Source organism: Sminthopsis crassicaudata, chromosome 5 (genome assembly GCF_048593235.1).
Source record: "Sminthopsis crassicaudata isolate SCR6 chromosome 5, ASM4859323v1, whole genome shotgun sequence".
NCBI classification, from domain to species: Eukaryota; Metazoa; Chordata; class Mammalia; order Dasyuromorphia; family Dasyuridae; genus Sminthopsis; species Sminthopsis crassicaudata.
The window spans coordinates 270,163,265-270,186,752 of record NC_133621.1 but is presented as its reverse complement, the minus strand read 5'-3'; the positions used below and the strand labels follow the sequence as shown (position 1 = coordinate 270,186,752).

The 23,488-nt window shown below is 33.9% G+C and overlaps 1 protein-coding gene across 1 annotated transcript in view; it reads left to right on the top strand.

Annotated features, from left to right (window-relative positions):
• Positions 1-23,488, top strand: part of LOC141544635 (putative coiled-coil domain-containing protein 144C) — a 58,851-nt gene that overhangs the window by 20,052 nt on the left and 15,311 nt on the right. The window contains exons 9-14 of the mRNA XM_074271030.1: positions 1,256-1,467; positions 4,735-4,779; positions 7,018-7,051; positions 8,170-8,269; positions 10,691-10,904; positions 22,242-22,857. Of these exons, the coding sequence (XP_074127131.1) occupies positions 1,256-1,467; positions 4,735-4,779; positions 7,018-7,051; positions 8,170-8,269; positions 10,691-10,904; positions 22,242-22,857 (1,221 nt within the window). The remainder of the gene's footprint in view (positions 1-1,255; positions 1,468-4,734; positions 4,780-7,017; positions 7,052-8,169; positions 8,270-10,690; positions 10,905-22,241; positions 22,858-23,488) is intronic.

Genomic DNA, 23,488 nt, shown 5'->3' with positions numbered 1-23,488 from the left:
ATGTCCGTCTTTTCATTATATTTTCACAATAATAGCTGAACATATAACACAGTGTATACAAACCCAAACACATTCAGTTAGAGTTAGATTTAAGTGCTTCTTGTAGTTATGTTAGCCTGGGCAAATCCATCGACCTTACCAGGCAACTGAGACTTGGAGCAGAGGGTGATCTGAATTTATGGAGGGAATTTCCTCACTTGGAGTTACTCATACTGATGAATTCATAGGTCCTGTCCAAAAATAATGAGAATAGTATTTGAATGACTCTCAAATTACAAAGCAATCTCATGTGATCTTCATTACTATTCCTATAAAAGGGTGTGGACAAATAATTGTGGACAAGGCAATAGAAGCTCAGGAAATATAAATGACTTTGCAAAATGGTCAATTGGATTACTTAATGTACAAATCTACAAAATGATAGCATTACACTAATATTATTTTTTCCTATTTTTTTTTCTTTTCTGAAAGATGGTGCTTCTGGAAATACACAGGGAATAGCATCAATTTTCCTTAATATAGCAGTCACAATATCTAAATCTCACTTTAATCGATTTCCTATGCTGTTAATTAAGTTTTTTTTTTTTTTTTTTTGCTTTGTTTTATTGGTTTACTTTTTGAACTTGATAGTAAGAAATAAGAAATGAGAAATTGAGTGGGAAACAGCCATCATGGGTTTGGAAATAAACTTGATCTATATTTTCATTGTGAGAACATGAGAACATGGTGGAAAAGGGCAAGCATAAATCAGATATTGTATTTCAATCCTGTCTCCTTTTGAAAGGAGAGAGCTGAGAGATCTTGAAAGTAGAATGAGAAAACAAAATGAGATTGTAATTGAGCTGTCATTTTGAAATAGGAGTCCATGTTTCTACTTTCCAACAAAATTTATAAAACCATGACCATTATATATCCAAAATAAAAAGTGAAGATAATATAGAGGATAATATGTATTTCAAAATAAAATTGAAAAATTAAAGGTAATGTGGCATATTTGATAGGGAACTAGTTCAAGTCCCATCTCTGACATATGTAGACAATACTTGTCTTCTAGATTTTGATAACATTGGTAGGGGAAATTTTTTCTTCAGGTAGCTCCTTGTACTAGTACTTGTACGTAAGTAAGCATATAAGTATATATGTATAAAAGTGTGCATATTTACACATGCACACACGCGTGCACACACACATATATGCATTTACACACAAAGACACACAACAATAAAGTAAGAATGATACTAAGCTTTCCTTTTAGATGGAAGGGGAAAAGAAAATGGAAATATTGGAGAGAACAGATGGTGATAAGTTAAGTGAAAGAACAACAACTGGCAAAATTAATAAACAGTTTTCTATGGAGAGCCATCCAAATGGTAAAGATGAGGAAAATAAAATTCCTGGGGAAGAAAGACCAAAAATGAGCATCTCTTCTAAGGAAAATGTAACACCTGTGCACCATGTTTTAAAGGGGTAAGTTTGTCAACATATTTAACTGGAGAATTATTATTAAATATTATCATTTATGGTATATTCAGTTTGCTCTACAAATCTAGATTCAGATTCACTCTGCATCCACTTGTTTTTTGCCAAGAAAGAAATTAAGGTCACATGAATGCATATTATTCTATGGCTGTAAGTATATTTATACTATATTGTTATTATTATTATTATTATTATTATTATTATTATTGTTTTTGTTACTTTAGTGTTTATTGAAAGAAGGTAGGTAGGCTTTGATGAGATCCAAAAAATAGCATAGAATGTAATATGCAGGTGGCAAGGAGCAAAGCAATTCAGTTTGGAAACTTTGAAGAGGTATAAATAATAAGTACCAATGAGACATGAAAATAATCTTACAGCTACTCCAAAAATTAAATGTGTTCTCTTACTCATTAGGAAGTTTCCCATCAGAAGAAATATTCAAGAATGAATTAATTTTTAAATGTTATCATAGGCCAAGCATTGGGGATACCAAGGCAGAGAACCTAGATTCTCAAGAAAGGGTTCACACTTTTAATTGCAGACATGCAAATCATTAAAAAGATCCAGTCACCCACCCACTACCATGTAAGATAAGCCTGAGGAGAGAAAAGGTATTGTCCTTTCAGGATGGCAGAATAAAAAAAGGGAATTGACAGAAATGTAAAGAGAAGTACTCACATAGTCCTTGTTGTATAAGTCCTTCTAGTGCTCATATGCCTTCTGGACAGGCTGAGGAAGAGCAAAAGGTAGATAACTTCTACCTGCTGCCCCATCTAGAAAAGTCTTAGGGGATCATAAGGTGATAGATGAGACACAGGAATATGGTAAAGAGGGTTCACAATTCATGTTGGGACTGTATTTACTAGACCACCTCTAAAATTCCAACTGATGAGAGTTGGAATGTGGAAGTGCTCTGGATTGACAGTTAGAAAGTAGAGAATGTTTTTTAAAAAGCCCAGATTTACTTGTATTAACTTGAAAACTAATTTAATAGATTTAAAAATAACTTTTCCTAGCTCAATTAATTTCAAGACTAAAAATAAATAAATAAATTAATTAATTAATTAATTAAACATAAATTCAGGAAGACAACAATTTATAATTCTCTTTAAGAGTCACTGAAAAAGGCATCATTCCCTACCTCAATGGCAGTACTTACATATTGTGACTTCAGTTGCATGCAGACAGAAACATATTTACTGTTCTTTGATTAGTGGGACATAACCATATTAGACATATTAGTGAGAAACAGTAAAGCCATGGACAATTGAGAGAAAGTTTCCTTTTCTAAAAATTGTCATCTTTTACTTTTATATAAGCCTCTTTTCCCAAGATCTCACTCCTCAGCCATCTACTGAAACATTCTTCATCCCTACCTCAGTATTGCATGCAGTGTTCCACATTGATAATGCTCCACTTGACATATAAATAGGAAGTGGCACCCTCTCATCTCAAACCTGGACATTATAATTTCAGAGTATTCAGTTGTAGTTATTTTATTGTCCTTAATAATTATATTATCGCAGTTATAATTTATATTGTTGTCCTGGTTGTCCTTACTTCATTTTGCATTAGTTCATCTAAATATTCTCTTCCTCTTATGTAATTGTTATTTCTCACCATAGAAATGATGTTCTATTACATCAAGAAAGCCTAATTTTTTTTTGCCATTCTTCAGTCAAGGATGCCTCAGCTACTTTATTTGCAGTTATCTGCTACTACAAAAAGTTGTTGCTGTGAATATTTTGGTTTTTAAAACTTTTCTTGACAGTGAGTAAAACTAACTCATTGGGGTATATGTTTAGCAGTTGGAGAGAGAAATAATGGTAAAGTACCAGAGAAATTAGTATTCTTTGGAGAAGTTTGCTGGAAAGGGAAGCAAAAGAGGGTAAGTTGCAAGTGAACATTCTATTTAAGTTCTGTGAAATTTGTGAATAAGATGCTGGAATAAATTGATGTCAAAAATGATTACAAAATGTGCTTTTCCACACTAAATTCCTTCTTTGATACCTTATCAGAGTGGGAAAATGAAGTTACTAAAAGTTACATGTACAGAGGAATAGGTAAGTTTGTGAAGTCATTCGAGTTGAATCAAAGAATAATCTTCCTACCATTGTGATTGTTAGTTGCTCACTGTTTTAACTAGAATGCACAATCTCTCTATCTCTCTGTCTCTGTGTCTCTCTTTCACACACACACACACACACACACACACACACACACACACACACATACACACACACACAGAGGAATGCATTAATTCCTTAGGCAGCCCATTCCTTTTTTAAATAAGTCTTAGTTGTTTGGAAGTTGGTTGCTTTTTGTGTTCTTTGTTTTTCATGTGTTGATCCCAAATTTGTTTATCTGTGCCTAGTCCTAGCTTTTAGAGGGTCAATTAAACATTATGTTTTATTGTACATTTGATCACAAATACTACTTCTCATCATGCCAGTTCTTCCTCTTCTCTTACTTATGGTAAACATCTGCAGCAAACATCATCAGTTGCCATTTTTTTCACCATCCTGATTTCTCCTCTGGAAATATTCTCAGTGCTAATTGTCTTTTCTAAAATATATCACCCAGGAATGAATATCTTCCTCAAACAGGTTCTGATCAGGGCATAGAATCACTTCCCTCCTCCTGGATTCTATGAATACTTAGAATTCCACCTACAATCACATTAAGACTTTCTTTTGGTATTGTTGGCACATATCAAGCCTGCTTTGATAACTCCCTGATATTTTGCACACAAATTGTGTAATCACAAGGATCTGCTTTTATGCGGCTGAAGTTTTCTTAGCCCAAATATAGGCAGGAAATGGGAACCATTGTAGGTGAAGAAAAGGTTGGGTAAGAAGCACATATTCCTAGACTAGAGAAGCACATATCTGACTAGAATGGGCCTTGTATTTTGAGGAGTGTGAGAAACTTTGTTGGATTAAGACTGTACGCCTGAAGATGAAGAAGCTTCACAGGTACACAGTGCAATTTAATGCACTACTAAAGAAGGGGACCATTAAAAGTTTCTGTTCTAGGGAATGATAAGATCAGCATCTTAGTTAAGGAAACTTAGTCTGGAAGTAAAATGTCACATATTTTAAAATAGAAAAAAATATGTCTCCCACTGTTTTCTTAGAAGTTTTCAATAAAGAATTATTTAAAGATCAACTTATGGATGGTTTTTGCTTCTTGTTTTTGTTTTTTTTTTTTTTTGTTTTTTCCCTGCAATTCTTCATCTGGTATCCTACTCCATAGTCGTGATGAGAGCACCTTAAATAAGACAGATCCTTATGCATTAAGGTAAACTAGTACTGGACAAACTCATAGAAAAATATTAGCAATGTGTGCTTTTTCTCATTGTAGAAAACTGTTGTCCTGATGTCCTTTGTTCTGCCAGTTGAATGTTCTTTCTAAGTATTCTTTTGGTATGGGACATGCACTGAAGGAATGACAGGAAAGCTAATTATTCCTGGCAAAGCTAGAGGGCCCAGACTTCCCTTAAATATGCTCATGCTACATTACTTGCCACTGTTTGGTGGTTGAAATTCTCCTTTTCTCAGTTATTATGAACCTGCCCCAGTGATAATACACTTTAATTGACTCATTGTGGTGACAGGGCACAGCAGAATTGACATGGGTCTATGAAAAGTATATCTTCACCATACATACCCAAGCATTAGTAATAATCCCAGTCTTGTAGTGAGAAGATTAAGGCTCAAGTCTTCAGTCTCCTAATGTTCTAGCATGGATTGAGAACTGGAAGGCAGTGCAGGGGTCATGTAGTCCAGGCTCCTAAGCGGTTTAGTCTCAGTCATACCAGTGAAAAAGAGGAAGAGTTGGGGTTTGAACTCCAGATTCAATTCACTTTCCACTGCACCACAAGGCCAATGTTAGCGGTAGACTCTAGGACATATCACACACACATTTGTAAAATAGGGATTGTTGTAAGGAAATTTCTTGTGCTATAGAAACATGAACTGTCATTATTCATCCAATGAATATATTATGTTTCTTGTGCATGAGTATTCTGCTTTTATTGCTTTTATTACAATAGCCTTCCCTATCTGGACTTAACAGTAGATATAGGGACAATGATGGGGGATATGGCTGGATATATACTCTATTCAACTTACATTATTGTTAATGCAACAGTTGATTAAAATCACTGGAAAGAGAGAGAAGCCATTTTCCTCATCTACACTTTAACCATTATTTACTTCTTTCGAACTTAGTTTTCTCCCTCTAATTTGTAGGACATATCTTGTTATTTTTTAAACATCTAGAAAGAGCCAGTCGTTTTTTCACAGCATTTGTGTCTTTAAAGTTTATAATTTTATATAATCACATTTAAGCTTCATACTCGAGTATTAAAGAGAATTTGTGGATAGTGTTATCAGCAGGAGTACTTTCTCTAGAGGGGAATATCATGGTTTTCTGAGTAGTTTCCACATGCTTTATTCCACAAGGTGTCCACTAATATCCTGGTATAACTTGTTTAAAAAGCATTAGTTACATAAAATGTGAAGAGCCTTATGCTAGGCTCTGGGAAAAACAAAACGGTGAATGAGATTAATATCTGACCTCTATATTTCAATATAATAAAAAGAAGCCAAGGTACATATAATTTGAATGACCAACATATGATTATATTGATTACCATGCTTAATATTTTATAAAACTTAGAATAGAGTACAAGGTACTAGGCATAGTATTTTTGGAAGAATCATTTTATACTGACAGTCATAGTTTTCTGCTCATATTCTTGTCCTTTTAGAATCTTGATGACAAGCAGTTTGGGACAAACAATTGACTAAATAATTCATTAGTATTCTATTGCAAGTTAAGATTTTCTGACTCACCTTTATTTTGAGAGTATTCTCAACTAGTTATTAATTTTTAAATCAATTTAAATAAATTAATTTAATAAATTTAATAATAAATTTTAATAAAACATTCAGATGTTAATTCAGAATTTATTTCTTTTAAAAACTTTTTGACAGAAGGAACAATAGAGGTATAGAAATATGATGGAATAATATTATAATGACAACAATATGGTAAAGACAATTTTGAAATAATTAGGAACTCATCACTCTTGCCACCATAATGAGCCACCATAATTTCAGATGACAAATGATGAAACGTGTTACTCACCTAGATAGCTAAGGGATTCAAAGTATAGAAGGAGACAGATTTCTTTTTGGGGGGACACAGACAATGCAAAAATTTGTCGTTTTACTATGAATATTTGTAATGGATTATTTGTTATTCCCAGTTGTAAAGGGTTCCGATAGAAGGGTGAAAAAGTAGATTTTGAGCAATTAAAATATAAACATTTTTTAAAAAAAAATTTACAAAGCACATCAAAAATACTTTTCAAGAGGCAAAAATAGGCATTTGTTAAAAATTATGGCTATAAGATTAAATAGAAACATGAAAAATCATATGATTTTGAAATAAAAATGTATTGAAAATCAAATAATTACAATGACACACTTTTCTTTATATTTATAGTAAAGTAAATTATTTGTCTTTTAGGCATGCCAAGAGAACATTCAATGAAAATAATAAGGTATTGTAAAAACTGCTAAAATAGATCTTAATTTAGAAAATGATACTATTTTCAATGAACAAATAGGATCCCTCTTCTGCATTTTGAAGCACAGGAATATTTAATCATAAAAAGGATATGTTTGGAAACAATCTTCAAGTGAACGTGTCCATTGTGAATGCCAGAAAACTAATTATATTTCTGGCTTTTCTTTCATTTCCCCCATAGATAAAATGAAGATTATTTACTATCTGTAAGAGATATCTGGAAGGGTCCATAAGAGAGGCCAGGCAAGCACAGTTAGGATATAACCCAGGCCTATGGCCTGGACATGCCCTGACATGAATGGCTATGGCTACATAGGGACTACCTTCCTGGGTGGCATGTCCCGCCTCTGCGGGAACCCTGAACACTCTAAAATTGCATCAGGAATGGGAAGTTTCTCCATCTCTGACTGGCTGTGCCTATGACCTCAGGGATCTGATATAGGCTCAATGGGGGAGGAACCCAACCCTTTTCAACTGGAGCTCTGCCAAGCAGAAGGAGCTAAGAGAGTGCAGGAAGTCTTAGAGTAGGATGTAAACCATGTGAGTAAAGTTCTTAAGCTTGCCTGAATAAACTCCCGGGTGCTCTGTTGTACCTCCACTGCATCCATGTGAGATAGCAGACAGAGGATTTCTGAAGGCTTCAGGAAGAGCTAAGCTTGATATTAATGTTTACCAGAGATTTCTCTGACAGCCTGGGAATTAGGAGAGACTAGCAATAGCAAATGCAATTATAGCATGTTGCAGATATCGTGACTAATTTGTGTAACTCCTCATGAGATTGCTAAATCAGCTTCTAGGTAGAGATGTGGCTTAGTGAATAATCAAGATCACTTGAATTTGAATCTGTTCCTGGGCTCTTCAGTAACTATATAATTATGGACAAATCACCTGACCTCTATTATAGCCTGTTTACTCATTTGTAAAATAATTATGGGTAGTGCTTTTCTCAAGAAATTTTTGTGAGGATAGCTGCTGTGAAAAGCTATAGACATATAGAAAAACTATAGAAATGTTAGCCATTGCTATCGTTTTCAAGTTTGTTTTACAATAATTTTACATAAACTTATTACCTTAACTTTATGTCTTCTATAGGATAAAGGAGAGATGTCTGCAGATACTCTTGATGACATCACTGAATCACTTGAAACAGATACAGTGAAATCTAATTTACCTCCCTCAATTTATACCAAGGGTAAGAATTGTTTTAAATTTTCTAATGGAATACCGGTGTTAAACAGAAACTAAGTCTGCACTTATATCCAAGAAGATAACACGAGTTCTATTCCACTGACCCATAGTAGAGTAGAGGTAACTTTGTGTTCTCTGGGAGGCTCTGGCATTGGCGTCTAATGTGTAATGTCTGGCAGAGTTTGCCAAGCTAAAAAGGATCATTTTGGCTTCAGGGTGATGATTTTTCAGCTACAGAAGTTCTCATAGAGGAGTTATTATGTGTTTCAGTGCCAAAAGAATTATGTACCTACTGTGTGCCAAATACACAAATTTTAGAAAAACAAAATCCTTGTCCTCAGAGAGTGTGCAATGTACTAGGCAGAAAGAGCTTACATAAATAACTCTAATGGGAAAAATAAACAAATAATATATACTAACAAGTAAATAAAAAGTATAGTCATAATTATATGTGAGGTATAAAGTGGGAAAGAATGTCAGCTAGCAAGAATAAAAACAACTTTCTGAAGGTTTTAAAAATGAATATGAATTCATTAGGTCGTGGGAGTCCAGGAGAACTGGAATGAAAATCTCAAACATGGAAACTGTGAGCAAGGAGAAACGAAAATAACACTGAAAATCCAGTTTTACAAGACAGTATATAGCAAAAAGAAGTAAATATGAAAAGATAGGTATTAGGAATGTAGGACGATTAGTTTTGTGTGTATAAACAAATCACTTAATATTGGAGCTTCATTTTCTTAATCTGTAAAAGACTAACTTCACAGGATAATTTCAGAGAAATTATTTTGAAACCTATATGTGCTATATTATTTAATGTTTATTATACATACTGAATGCCAGCATACAGTATATGAATTTTACCTTGTTGATAATAGAAAAGCATTGAAGAAATTGACATTAGGTGATTAAAGTGATCTCGTTCATGGAAACAATGGGTAAAATAGTAGAATCTTTCTCTAAGTGACCAAAAGTCGTAAGAATGTTACAGATTTTCTGCCTAGTTTTTATAATTCTTCTATCAGCATGTCATACAGGATATTGCACTAGACATGTTATCATGAATATTTAAGTACAAATTCTGCCTTATCTACCTATTAACTGTGAATCGCACCAAGTTCTCTAGCTTGTTTGTGATGGTTTCTTCTTTTGCTTTAAATCTTGCATCTCATGGAAGTGGATATCTTCAACAGCGAAAATAGCTAATCCAATTCCAATTGATCAGTGATGGACAGAATCAGCTACACACAGAAAAGGAACACTGGGAAATGATTGTAAACTATTAGCATTTTTTTTTCTTTTTCTCCCCAGATTATTTTACCTTCCGAATCCAATTCTTCCTTTGCAACAATAACAACAAAATTCAGTTCTGAACATATACATATATATATATATATATATATATATATATATATATATATATGTTGTACCTAGGATATACTATAACATATTTAATATGTATTGGAATGCCTGCCATCTAGGGGAGGGGGTGGAGGGAAGGAGGGGAAAAATTTGGAACAGAAGGGAGTACAAGGGATAATGTTGTAAAAAATTACCTATGCATATGTACTGTAAAAAAGTTATAATTATAAAATTAATTTTTAAAATGACAAAAAATATTGCATATTAGATTTCCCCTACTGTCAATGTCAACTTCGGTACACATTACAAGCAGAGCCCAGAACAACATTGTTCTCCCCTACATCCTTGCTGTTTTAGTTCTGTTGAACAGTGAATCATATGAAGAATTGAATGTTGCCATGGAAAACCCAATAAACAAGTCTGTTAAATCTGGAACTTGATATGACCCATTTTTCTAATTCTGGATTTGGTCTAAATTTTTAAAAAATTTTCTTCTGGTGTTTCAGTTAAATGTTGGTTAAAGTTACCAGAACTCTGGCTAAGGAATAAATGAGGGAAGGATTTTACTGTATATGAATGATTTATATTATAAACTTCTAAAGGACAAGCAGTGTTTACATGTAACTATTTGAGGTAAAACACATTTATGATATTTTAAAAGTAATTTAGCATATTTTAATTCATAATCATAAATTACAATTTAATTATATAATGTATTTTATTCATCTTATTGTTGCCATTCACAGTATACATCAGGAAGTTTAATTTTCCCACATATTTTCTTATATAAAGAGGAATCCTGAGGTTTCAAATAGTGTTTTTTTTTAAATAAAATAATGTGTAACCTAAGAGATTCTGTTTAGCTGTCTACAATAACCCAAAGGAGGTTACTTTAAATTCAGTTTAAATTTATTGACAAAATGATATTTTGATATAATCTTAGGATACATATGTGGAGACTGTTTTATCAGTGCCAAAGAATCTGCATTCTAAATATTCTCCTACTGCCCCACAGATTTTAAAATCCTAATATGTTTCTTTACTTGTGTTTTTCTCTATACAGATTCAGATTACATTTGGGAAAAAAAGAAAGTACTTCCTATATATGAACCAGCAGTAGAATTTAAAAATTCAAAATGGACCCAAGTCAGAAGAAAAGTTAAGCTTTTAGAAAAGATGATTATTGGACTACGGGAAGAATTGTCAGAGAGAATGGAAACTAAATACCAGTTAAAGAATCGAAAAGCAGAATGTGATAGAAAACTCTATAGAAGCAGGTATGGATGGCATAAGTTTAAATCAAGGTTTGAAAGCATTACACTTACAATGAAACATTGTGACAGAAAATTTGAGGTTAAGAAATGAAAAATGAAAATTCTTTAAAATAATGTAATGAGCCCTACAATGAATCCCTTTAACTTAATGTGGTATAATCCATCTTCCTGTTTGGAATACTTTCCAATAGGTTTCCACCCTTATTTCATCATGTTATTTTTGAAGCACAGATTGCCCCTAATCAACATATATTTAACAAGTATCTTGTGTGCACCAAGCACTGTTGTGGGCACTGAGGCTCAAAGACAAAAATAAAGTGCCACGGGGAATTTTACAATCCATACAAGAATATAGGATGTAAATACAAATGTAAACACAATAAAGTCACAGAAATCTGGAGCAGGAAGCAGGGCCTGGTTTTCAAAGGAAAGGAGTAGCAGCAACTTCATGTAGAAGAAGGTAGGGAAACAGAATTTCAAAAGAATTTCAAAAGAAACAAGAAATTCTAATGGAGGGGGAGGTTAGAAAAGCAACAGTGCACTCCAGGCTGAGAAGACACGCTTCACAAAGATGTGGCTTTGGGAAAGAAGAGTTTTGTGTTGTCCTGTGTAGAAGTAAAAGAAGGACACTTTGACTGGATTGTAGACTGCAAGAAGGGGAGTAATGTATAATAAAGTTAGGAAGGTAGTTTCTGTTTCTGATATGCTATAAATATCTGCATATTCAAATTCCTCTGCAAATGTCCTAGTGCCCTGTTATATGCAGAATACTTTGTGAAACTTTAGGGCAGATAAGAGAAAAATATGACCTGGCCTGAGCTGTCAAGGAGCTTACACCCTTGGAAATGGTACTGTTTCTCTTGGTTATCTCATCAGCTCCTCATGAGTTCCTTTAATACCCTTGTGGAGGAATGGTTTCCACAGTGATATATACTCAGTGGTAGTCTTTCTCTTGAGCCCCTTCCATACGTCAGTAAGGTTTTTTGGACATCTCAAATGGGATGTGCCATATGCATCTTGGCCTTAACAGAATTATCTTTTCTCCCTAAGCCCTCTTCTCTTCTGAATGTCTCTATAATCAGTGACAGCACCTCCCTCCGATTCACCTAGGACTGCAACCTTAATAACAGCCTTATCTTCTCTTTTTGGTAATGACAAATTTTCTGCTTTTTGAGCATCTCTCATAACGTGCATTTCTGTCTAATAACAATCATCAGTACAATGCAGGCATTCTTTGCATCTTGCTTATATTATTGCACTTGCCTTTCTCTTTCTTTCTCTGAATAAAGACCTTCCACACACTAATCCATTCTTCAAAGAAGCCAAAGTGATTTTCCTCAAGCATAAATGTTACCATGTCATTACTCATCCTCTTCTAGGAGTATTGGCACCCTATCATCTCCAAGATCAAATAAAAATCCCTTTTCTTGCCTCTGAAAGGCCATTATAACTAGCCCTTTCCTGCTTTTCCAGATTTTTAAAAAATTATACCTTTTTAATGGGGAAATCAAACTATCACTTTTTGCAGATGATATGATGGTATACTTAGAAAACCCCAAAGACTGCTAAAAAGCTATTAGAAATAATTCATAACTTTAGCAAAGTTGCAGGATACAAAATAAATCCACATAAATCCTCAGCAGTTTTATACATTACCAACACAATCCAACAGCAAGAGATACAAAGAGAAATTACATTCCAAATAACGGTCCATAGTATAAAATATTTGGCAATATATCTACCAAAGGAAAGTCAGGAATTGTATGAGCAAAATTACAATACTCTTGCCACAAAAATAAAGTCAGATTTAAATAATTGGAAAGACATTAAGTGTTTTTGGATAGGCTGAGCAAATATAATTAAGTTGACAATACTCCCTAAACTAATAGTGCAATACCAATTAGACTCCCAAGAAACTATTTTAATGACCTAGAAAAAGTACCGACATAATTCATATGGAAGAACAAAAGGCCGGGAATTTCAAGGGAATTAATGAAAAAAAAATGAAGGTGGCCTAGCTGTACCTGATCTAGAACTATATTATAAAGCAGCAGTCACCAAAACCATTTGGTATTGGCTAAGAAATAGACTAGTTGATCAGTGGAATAGGTTAGGCTCACAGGACAAGATAGTGAATAAAAAGAGCTATCTAGTGTTTGACAAACCCAAAGATCCCAACTTTGGATAAGAATTCATTACTTGACAAAAACTGCTGGGAAAACTGGAAATTAGCATGACAGAAACTAGCCATGGACCCACACATAACACCACATACTAATATAAGATCAAAATGGATCCATGATTTAGGAACTAATGCAAACAAGATTAGAAGGGAAGTAACAAATTGGGAAAACATTTTTACAGTTAAAAGTTCTGATAAAGACCTCATCTCCAAAATATACGGAGAATTGACTCTAATTTATAAGAAATCCAGCCATTCTGCAATTGATAAATGGTCAAAGGATATGAACAGACAATTTTCAGATGATGAAAGTGAAACTATTTCCACTCATATGAAAGAGTGTTCCAAATCACTATTGATGAGAGAAATGCAAATTAAGACAACTCTGAGATACCACTACACACCTCTCAGATTGGCTAAGATGACAGGAATAAATAATAATTAACATTGGAAGGGAAGTGGGAAAACTGGGACACTGATGCATTGTTGGTGGAGTTGTGAAAGAATCCAACCATTCTGGAGAGCAATCTGGAATTATGCCCCAAAAGTTATCAAACTGTGCATACCCTTTGATCCAGCGGTGCTGCTACTGGGCTTATATCCCAAGGAAATACTAAAGAAGGGAAAGGGACATGTATGTGCCAAAATGTTTGTGGCAGCCCTTTTTGTAGTGGCTAGAAACTGGAAAATGAATGGATGCTCATCAATTGGAGAATGGTTGGGTAAATTATGGTATATGAATGTTATGGAATATTATTGTTCTGTAAGAAATGACCAGCAGGATCAATATAGAGAGGCTTGCAGAGACTTACATCAACTGATGCTGAGTGAAATGAGCAGAACTAGGAGATCATTATACACTTCAACAAGGATACTGTATGAGGATGTATTCTGATGGAAGTGGATATCTGTAACATAGAGAAGAACTAATCCAATTCCAATTGATCAATGATGGACAGAATCAGTTATAGCCAGAGAAGGAACACTGGGAAGTGAGTGTAAACTCTTTGCAGAATCCAATTCTTCCTTTGCAACAAAAATAACAACAATAAAATTCGATTCTGCACATATATATTGTACCTAGGATATACTATAACATACTTAATATGTATGGGAATGACTGCCATCTAGGGGAAGGTGTGGAGGGATGTAGGGGAAAATTCGGAACAGAAGGGAGTACAAGGGATAATGTTGTAAAAAAAAAATTACCTATGCATATGTACTGTCAAAAATGTTATAAATATAAAATTAATTTAAAAATTTAAAAAAATTATACCTTCTTATTTTCAAGATATATGCATTGGTAATTTTTCAGCATTGACAATTGCAAAGCCTTTTGTTCCAACTTTTCCCCTCTTTCCCTCCACCCCTGAGTTTCCCTTGGCAGGTAGATTCCTAAGCAATTTGTACTATCCATAGTTACTTTAAATGGAATTTCTCTTATAAAACTCTAACTGTTGGATTTTGTTAGTGATATATAAGAATATATATATATATATATATATATGTATGTATCTATATGTGTGTATATATATATGTATATATATTTATGTATCTATATGTGTGTATATATATATACATATACATATATATATGTATCTATATGTGTGTATATATACATATATATATATATATATATATATATATATATATGAATGCTTATGACTTATGTGGGTTTATGTTGTATCCTGCAACTTTGCTAAAGGAATGGATTATTTCTAATAGCTTTTTAGTAGAAACTTTGGGGTTCTCTAGGTATACTGTCATATCATCAGTAAAGCATGAAATTTGGTTTCCTCCTTACCTACTCTAATTCCTTTAATCTTTTTCTCAACTCTTATTTCCAAAGCTAGCATTTCTACTACAATACTGAATAGTGGGCAACCTTGTTTCACTCCTGATCTTAGTGGGAATGTTTCCAGTTTATCGCCATTACATATGATGCTTACTGATGATTTTAAATAGATGCTATTGATTATTTTAAAGAAAAGTCCTTTTATTCCTATATTCTCAAGTGTTTTTAGTAGGAATGGATGTTGGATTTTATCAAATTTTTTCTGCATCTATTGAAATGATCATATGGTTTCTGTCAATTTGGTTATTAATATGGCCAATTATACTGATAATTTTCCTAATAGTAAAACAGCCATGCATTCCTGATATAAATCCTACTTGATTTGTATTATCCTGGGGATGATTTTCTATAGTCTTTTTGCTAATATCTTATTTAAGATTTTTGTATCAATATTCATTAGGGAGATTGGTCTATAATTTTCTTTCTTTCTTTTCAACCTACTTGGTTTGGGTGTCAGTACCATGTCTCTGTCATAAAAGGAATTTGGTAGGAATCCTTTATTCCCTATTTTTTCAAATATTTTATATAGCATTGAGGCTAATTGTTCTTTGAACGGTTGAGAGAATTCACATGAAAATCCATCTTGTCCTTGAGATTTTTTTAGGGAATTTATTAATAGCTCGTTCTATTTCTTTTTTTCTGAAATGGGAATATTTAAGGGATTTACTTTCTCATTTGTTAATATGGGAAGCTTATTTTTTTGGATGTAGTCATCCATTTCACTTAGGTTATCAATTTTATTGGCATAAAGTTGGGTAAATCTTATTATTTCTCTAATTTCCTCTTCATTGGTAGAAAGTTCTCCCTTTTCATTTTTTTTATTAATCTATTTTTTTAATTTTCAAAATTATTACTTTATTGCTTAGTTGGGGGCAAAGCTGAATTTTTCTTTGAGGCTTTGGCTTACATATGTTGTGGTGTTCGTCTCTTGTCTTGAGTTGGTGTCTTGGGTGGCTCTGGCTCCATAACGGCTCTTTAGAATGAGTTTTTGTTTGTTTACTCATTGCAAACTTACTTCCTGAATTGGGACTTTGTGCAAAGGCCATGCTCTACATAGTTCTTTCTCAGCTCCTAGATTATGGAAGAAAGGCGATCATTTTCAGCGGATGTATTAGTCACAAGAAATCTCATTTGTTTAATGTCATTCTACAGCTCTTCAATTCTCTCCATCAGCTTTGCCTCCTTGGAAGCAGTTTCTAGCAGTAAGCATTCTTCTCTGTTCTCTCCATCATATGTGACCCGCTTATGGTTGCTGTGACATTCTGCTAATGCCTGTTTCAATTGATGCAGTTCCAGCCTATGGGACTCTAGTTCTGTTTCCAAGTCCCCATATTTCTGTTTCAAGTCAGCATTTTCCTCGAGCACTGCCAGGCCATATGTTGCAGCCTGGACTTTCTCCTGGGTTGTCTCCTGCAGCTCACTGGATAACCGTTCCACTTCTGCTCTCAGAAGTGCCAAGACCCTTTCCTATTCCATAGGGGAGAAGCTGGGCCCGTGCCTCCTGAGGCCGGGGCAACCCCTCTCTCAGCCCGCAGAGCCCGGTACGGTGGTTTGAAACTCCTCTAGCTTCTTAACGGTCCCCTCGGGCTACATGGAGGCTACAGATTTGCCTGCTCGCTTGTCCCGCCCCCTTCCCCCTTTTCATTTTTAAGAATAATATTTTGATTTTCCTCTTTCCTTTTTCTCATCAGATTTACCAAAGGTTTGTCTATTTCATTGTTGTTTTTTTTTTTAATAAAACCAACTCTTAGTTTTATTTATTAATTCAATAGTTTTTTTTTTTCACTTTGAGTATTAATTTTAGAATTTCCAGCTTATTTTTGATTGGAATTTTTTAATTTTGTCTTTTTCTAGCTTTTTAAGTTGCAGCCCAATTCATTGATCTTCTCTTTCTCTATTTTATTCAAGTACGCCTCTAAGGATATAAAATTTCCCCTTATTACCACTCTGGCTGCATCCCACAAATTTTGTTATGATGTCTCATTGTTGTCATTATCTTGAGTGAAATTATTAATTTTGTCTATAATTTGCTGTTTCATCCAATCATTCTTTGAGATGAGATTACTTAATTTCCAATAATTTTTAGTCTATTTACCCCTAACTTTTTGTTGAATGTAGTTTTTATTGCATCATGATCTGAAAAAAAAAAAAAAAAACAAACAAAAAAAAAACATTTACTATTTCTGCCTTCCGGCATTTAATTTTGAGATCTTTATGTCCTAACATATGGTCAATTTTTGTATAGGTTCCATGAACTGTTAAGAAGCAAGTATACTCTTTTCTGTCACCATTCAGTTTTTTTTAAAGATCTGTCATACCTAACTTTTATAATATCCTATTTACCTCTTTAATTTCTTTCTTATTTGTTTTGTGCTTTTATTTATCTAATTCTGAGAGTACAAGTTTGAGATCTCCCACTGTTATAGTTTTGCTGTCTGTTTCTTCTTGCAGCTCTCTTCACTTCTTCAAGACTGTAGATACTATACCACTTGGTGGATATATGTTTTTTATTGATATTGCTTCATTGTCTATGCTACCCTTTAGCAAGAAATAATTTCCTTCCTTAGCTCTTTTAATTAAATCAATTTTTGCTTTTGCTTGATCTGAGATAAGGATGGTTACCCCGCTTTTTTTTTTACTTCAAATGAAACATAATAGATTCTGCTCCAGTCGTTTACTTTCTTACTTTCTCCCTTCTTTAAATGTGTTTCCTATAAGCAAGATATTTTAGGATTCTGACTTTTGATCCAGTCTGCTATCCACCTTTGCTTTATGGGAGTGTTCATCCTATTCACATTTACAGTTAAAATTACTAATTCTGTATTTCCTGCCATCTTATTATCCCCAGATTATGCTTTTCTTTTTCTTGCCCTCCTTTACCCCCTTTCCCAGTATAAAACTTATGGGCCCCATTTTCATCATGCAATTTAGGATCCCTCCCTTCTCCCTTTGAATCCCTTCCCCTTTCTTGTACCCTTCCCTTATTATGCTTTTCTTTTTCCCTTTTCCTCTCCCAGTTTTTAAAATGGTAAAAGAAGATTTACTCTAAAATAAATAGGTCAATTATTTTCTCTTTGAGCGAACTCTGATGAGAGTAAGACTCACACAATGTTCCTCCCCTCTCTAAATTCCCTCAGACCTGATAGGTTTCCTTTGCTTCTTCGTGGAATGCAGTTTCCCTCTTTTTATCTCCCCTTTTCCCTTTTTCTGACACAATCCCCTTTCCATTTAGAATTCCCTTTTTTATGTTATATCAGTAAATTCAAATTATATATGTAGTCTTTGTGTATATCCATGAGAGAAATACAGTTCTCAAGAGAGTTCCTTTTACCTTTTTCTGCTTTTCTTGAGTCATCTGGTTTTTCCTTAGAAACAAATGGAATTCATCTGTTTCAATAAATGTCCATTTTCTTCCATGGAAAAAATGCTCAGCTTAGTTGGGTCGTTTATTTTTGGCTTCATTCCAAGTTCTTTTGCCTCTTGGAATATCAGATTGCAGGTCCTAAGATCCTTTAATGTGGAGGCAGCCAGATATGAGTGATCCTGATTGTGGCACCTCAGTATCTGAATTGTTTTTTTTTTTCCTGGCTGCTTGTAATATATTTTCCTTAGTCTGATAGTTCTGAAATTTGGCCACAATATTCCTTGATGTTTTTATTTTAAGGTCTTTTCCAGAAGGTGCTCGATGAATTCTTTCAATGCCTAGTTTACCTTCTGATTCTATTACATCTGGGCAGTTCTCTTTGATGATTTCCTGTAAAATAGTATCTAGGCTATTTTTTCATCATAATTTTTGAGAAGGCCAATAATACTCAGATTATCTCTCCCAGATTTATTTTTCAGGTTTAATGTTTACCAAATAATTTTTCATTTTTTTTGGTTTTACTTGAATAATTCTTGATATCTCAATGAATTATTCATTTCTATTTGTTCAGTTATGATTTTTAATGAGTTATTTACTTCATTAGCTTTTTAAACTTCTTAATGTATGTGTCCAATCGAGATTGTAAATGAGTTGTTTTGCTCTATGGAAATTTTTTCCATTTCACTAATTTTATTTCTTTTTTTAGTGAGTTATTTTCTCTTTCCAATTCACAAATTCTACTTTCCTGAGAGTTCTTTACCATTTCTAATTCACAAATTCTGTTTCTTTGCAATTCTTGGGAGTTCTTTATTTTCCAATTCACATTTCAGGAAGTTGTTACTCTCTTACATAGCTACTTTTCCTTTCCCCATTTTTCTTCTATCTCTCTTTTAAGATCCTTAAATGTTTCTTCTAGGAGAGCCTTTTGTAATGGGACCAGGTTAGATGCCCCTTTGGCGTATTGTCTGTCTGGTATTAGTCTCCTCAGGATGGAAAACCTATTCTCTTTCTGTATAGAAGTTATCAATCATTCTTGTGATTTTTTTTACTCATTTTTTAAAGCCTGTATGGTCTGCCTTCAGGGCAAAGAGGTTACCAGCTTCCTCTGCAGAGCAGGGATCGATATATAGACAGTAGCTGTCCTGCAAATGGGCTGCAAGGAGTGTCAAGGCATGGGAGTGCTCTGAAAAAAGTTCCCCACCAGAAGTGACTCAGGCCTAGGTATTTTGGGGCTGAGCAGGGGAAGTGCCCAGTGAAGAGCCCCATGGTATGGATTAGTGACTGCCCAGGGGCTAGAGGCTGAGCAGTGAAAGTGTCACGATCCCAAGCCAAAGCCCTGCTGTGGGGCTGTGGCTATTAGCAGTTGACCAGTGAATAGCCTCTCAGTGACTGGAAGTGTCTCTGCCCAGGGATGCACAATCATGCTTCAGAAGTTCTATTGCCCCAGGCCACCGAACTTGCCACTTTGCAGATAAGAGGCTATCCCCGGGCTGCACCCCTCTGCCATACAAATTTGTGACTGCCCCAGCCTGTACTGCAGAATGTAGCTTCCCAGTTGAGCTGTGGTAGGTGCTGAATCACTTCCAGTTTTGGGTGGGTATAGACAGATCTTGTTAGGTTCTGGCATTTTTTACAGTATCCTCTACCTTTGGCTTTAATGTCTCTATTGTTCTACTACTTTGTAATCAAGGTAGAGCAGTAAGCCTATGGCAGAGTCGTTTCTGTAAATTTTCTAACCACAGAGGCCAACCCCTCCAGTCTGCTCAATATGCCAACCTCTAGTTCTATCCCTGTTTGCGCTGGTCTGTTCCCACTGCTCAGAACAAACCTTTTCTGGCGTTCTTCCAAATTATCTTTGGCTGGCAAGTTGTTGTACTTCTACTCTTAGTGAATTTTACCAGTCAAGTGCTATTTTTGAGGCTCAATTGAATAATTGGTCGGGACGCTATGAGAGGAGCTTAGAAAGTTGCATGTGTCTTCGCCACCATCTTAGCTCCGCCCTTTTCCAGTTTTCTCACATTTTACTCCTCTTCCTAACTCTGACATCCAGATCTACTGGCTCACCTGCTATTCTTTTTCTTTATTGTAAGACCACATTCCCCTATGGTACACAAACATTTGTTTGAATATTTATTTTTTAATACATATTGAGTTCCAAATTTTCTCTCTTTTTCCTCCTTCCCCCCCCCTGTAAAACATTAACCGATTTGATGTTGATTTTTTTTAGATGTTGTCATGTAAAACATATTTTCATATTAGGCATGATGTGAGAGAAGAACAATTTAAATGGAAAAACAAAACAAACAAACAAACAAAAAAAACATGAAACATCTAAAGTGAAAATCATATAATATGACCTTCATTCAGGCTTCATCAGTTCTTTCTCTTGATATGGATAGCATTTTTCATCATGAATCCTTTGAGATTATCTTAGATCATTGTATTGCTGAAAAGAGCTGAGTTATTGATAGATGATCATGACCCAATATTGATGTACAGGGTGGTAATTCTGATCACTTAACCTTTTATCATTTCATATAAGTCTTTCCAGGTTTTTCTGAAATTTCACTGCCTGTCAAATTTTTAGTGCCTTTAGTAATGATGTGCCTTCTTTTCTGATGTTACCTCTCAAATATTCAATATGTAACTTGCTTTCATGAATGTTATTGATATGTTTTGAGGACTTAGAATATAAGCACCTAGAAGGGAGGGATTAGTGTTTTTGACTTTTTTTTTGACTTTTGACTTTTATCCCCAGTGCTTGGTATATAGGAATGAATGCTTGTTTACTGAAAATAATTGACTTATTAAGAGTTCTATGCTATACAATAAAAGTTTATAAACAGCATGCATAATCTCCATTGACTTTCTTATGGGAGTATTTGAGAATTATTTCTTCCTCACAATATAAATGATCCTTTATATTTTCAGTAGGATAGTCATTCCATGTGATTCTAATCTAACACTTTTGAGGGTTAATCTCCTTATTTTTAATTATACTTAGTTTATTCTCTCATTCATCATTGAAATATGTGAAAACATTGTCTCAATACCTCCATCATGGAGGGTTGTGAAATACTGAAAGTAATTAGTCAACAATAGGAACACTTTAGCACGAGTCTAATCAAAGTAGGTCTTCTTAGTTTTCATTTCAAATTCTGATTACCACTCCAGACAATTGTCTTCATCAATATAAATAGTATAGGCAGGGTTCTTGACTTCTCAGTGGCTCAGACACCTCCATTTAGCATGCAGTCTACATCTTCAAACCTTAAAATAGTGGTACAAGCAGACTGTAAGCCGATGTTTTGACTAGTATTGGATTTGAAATACTGGTGGATATCTGAAAAATTACAAAAAGAATCTTGATGGATTTGTCTCTTTTCAACAAAAATGAAGTTTTTCAGATCAATTCCAGTAGAAACGTGTGAGAGAGAGAGAGAGAGCCATCTGCATGCAAAAGAACAGTGTAGAGACTGAATGTAGGTCTCAACATCATATTACCTGTATTTTTAGTTGTTGATATTTGCTTGTTTTCTTTACTTCCCATTTTTCCCTGTTTGATCTGATTTTTCTTGTGCAGCATCATACATATGGAAATATGTACGGAATAATTGCACATGTTTAACATATATTGTATTACTTGCCATCTAGGGGAAGGGGTGGGGGCACAGAAGGGAGAAAAAATTTCAGAAACAAGATTTTGCATTATCTTTGCATGTATTTTGGAAACAAAAACGTATTTAAAAATGCAATACAATAGAACAATATTAAATAAAAAGGAATCCTGAAAATTAGAATGAAAGTTTCTCTCACAAAGTTCAATGCAAAATTTCCTTTTGATTATTTTAAAATTTTATCCATTTTAGTAATTTTTCAAGACTATATAACACAATTACTTACAATTATTTTTTTTCCAAATGCAATACTGAACTCTAGATTGGAAGGTGAAAAACAAAACAGAGAAAAACTACAGACACAAATGCATTACCCTTCTTGTGCAAGTTCTGCTGTGCTTGAAGAGGAAAGTCAGACATCAAAACTAAACCTTCAGCGAAAACGAGATAAATTGCTTCTTTTAAAGGACAGCCTAATAGATAAGATTGACATCCTGACAATTGAGCTTTCTAAACTCGAAAATGAGATCTACCAAGTAAATAATGACCATAGAATGAAGACATTACTTTTAGAACAAACTCAGAGACAATTAAAAGAGTTCAAAGATAAATTAAAGCAACTCAAAAACGAAAAATCTATACAACAGAAAAACTTGAATAAATTAATTTTCAAAGAAGAGTCCCTGCAAGAAAGATTAGCCCAAATGCAGAAGAAAATTCAGCTGCTTCAGAAACCTTTTGAAGATTCCCAAAACAAAGGGGTCTTCATATCAAAGGGTGTCCAGGTGCAGTTTAAGGATAGCCCCATGACTTTTTGTGCTGATACTGCAAAAAAAGATCCTGTGCTAGAAGAGAGAAATAAAGAGTCAGTTGATGAGAGATGTATTTCTTTAAGAGACAAACTAGGTAAACTTGAAAATGAGAACTCAAAAAACAAGGTAAGTCTTTAAATATTGTCTGACAAACATTTAATATTTTGAAATGAATTTCAAAGTTATTTTGATCAAGATAAATTAGGAATTTGATTTTCTGATATTAGTAACTTTCAATGTAAAATTTCTGATATGCAAAAAAGGACGATGAGAAAGCATTCATGATAAAAAAAAAAAAAAAACAAGCCAATATCCATTTTTTAGATAAGATGACTAATTTTGATTAAAAAATATTGTGTGCGTTAGCCCATGAAATTTTAAATGCATTATAGCAGTTAGTGAGTGTAGATGGAGTTAAGCACTTTTAAGTAGATACTGATCAACTTGTAGTTCTAATAATTTGCCTAGCATTCCATGTAATGCTGCAATGGAATAAATCATTTGACTCACGGAAACAAGATAAATCCTGAAAAAATATTCTAGGCATAATGTAACAATTCAAATGAGTCATCTAAACTGAGATACTGTTGGACATTACCATTCATAACCATTGAAACATGTTTATCAATCTGAATAGTTTTAATTCAAACTAATATGAACTGATTTTTTAAATATTAAAAAGCTGATCATATTTTTAATAAAATCATAAAGATTACTGACTATGTTTCTTTAGAATTTAGGACAACAGTTCTCTTCA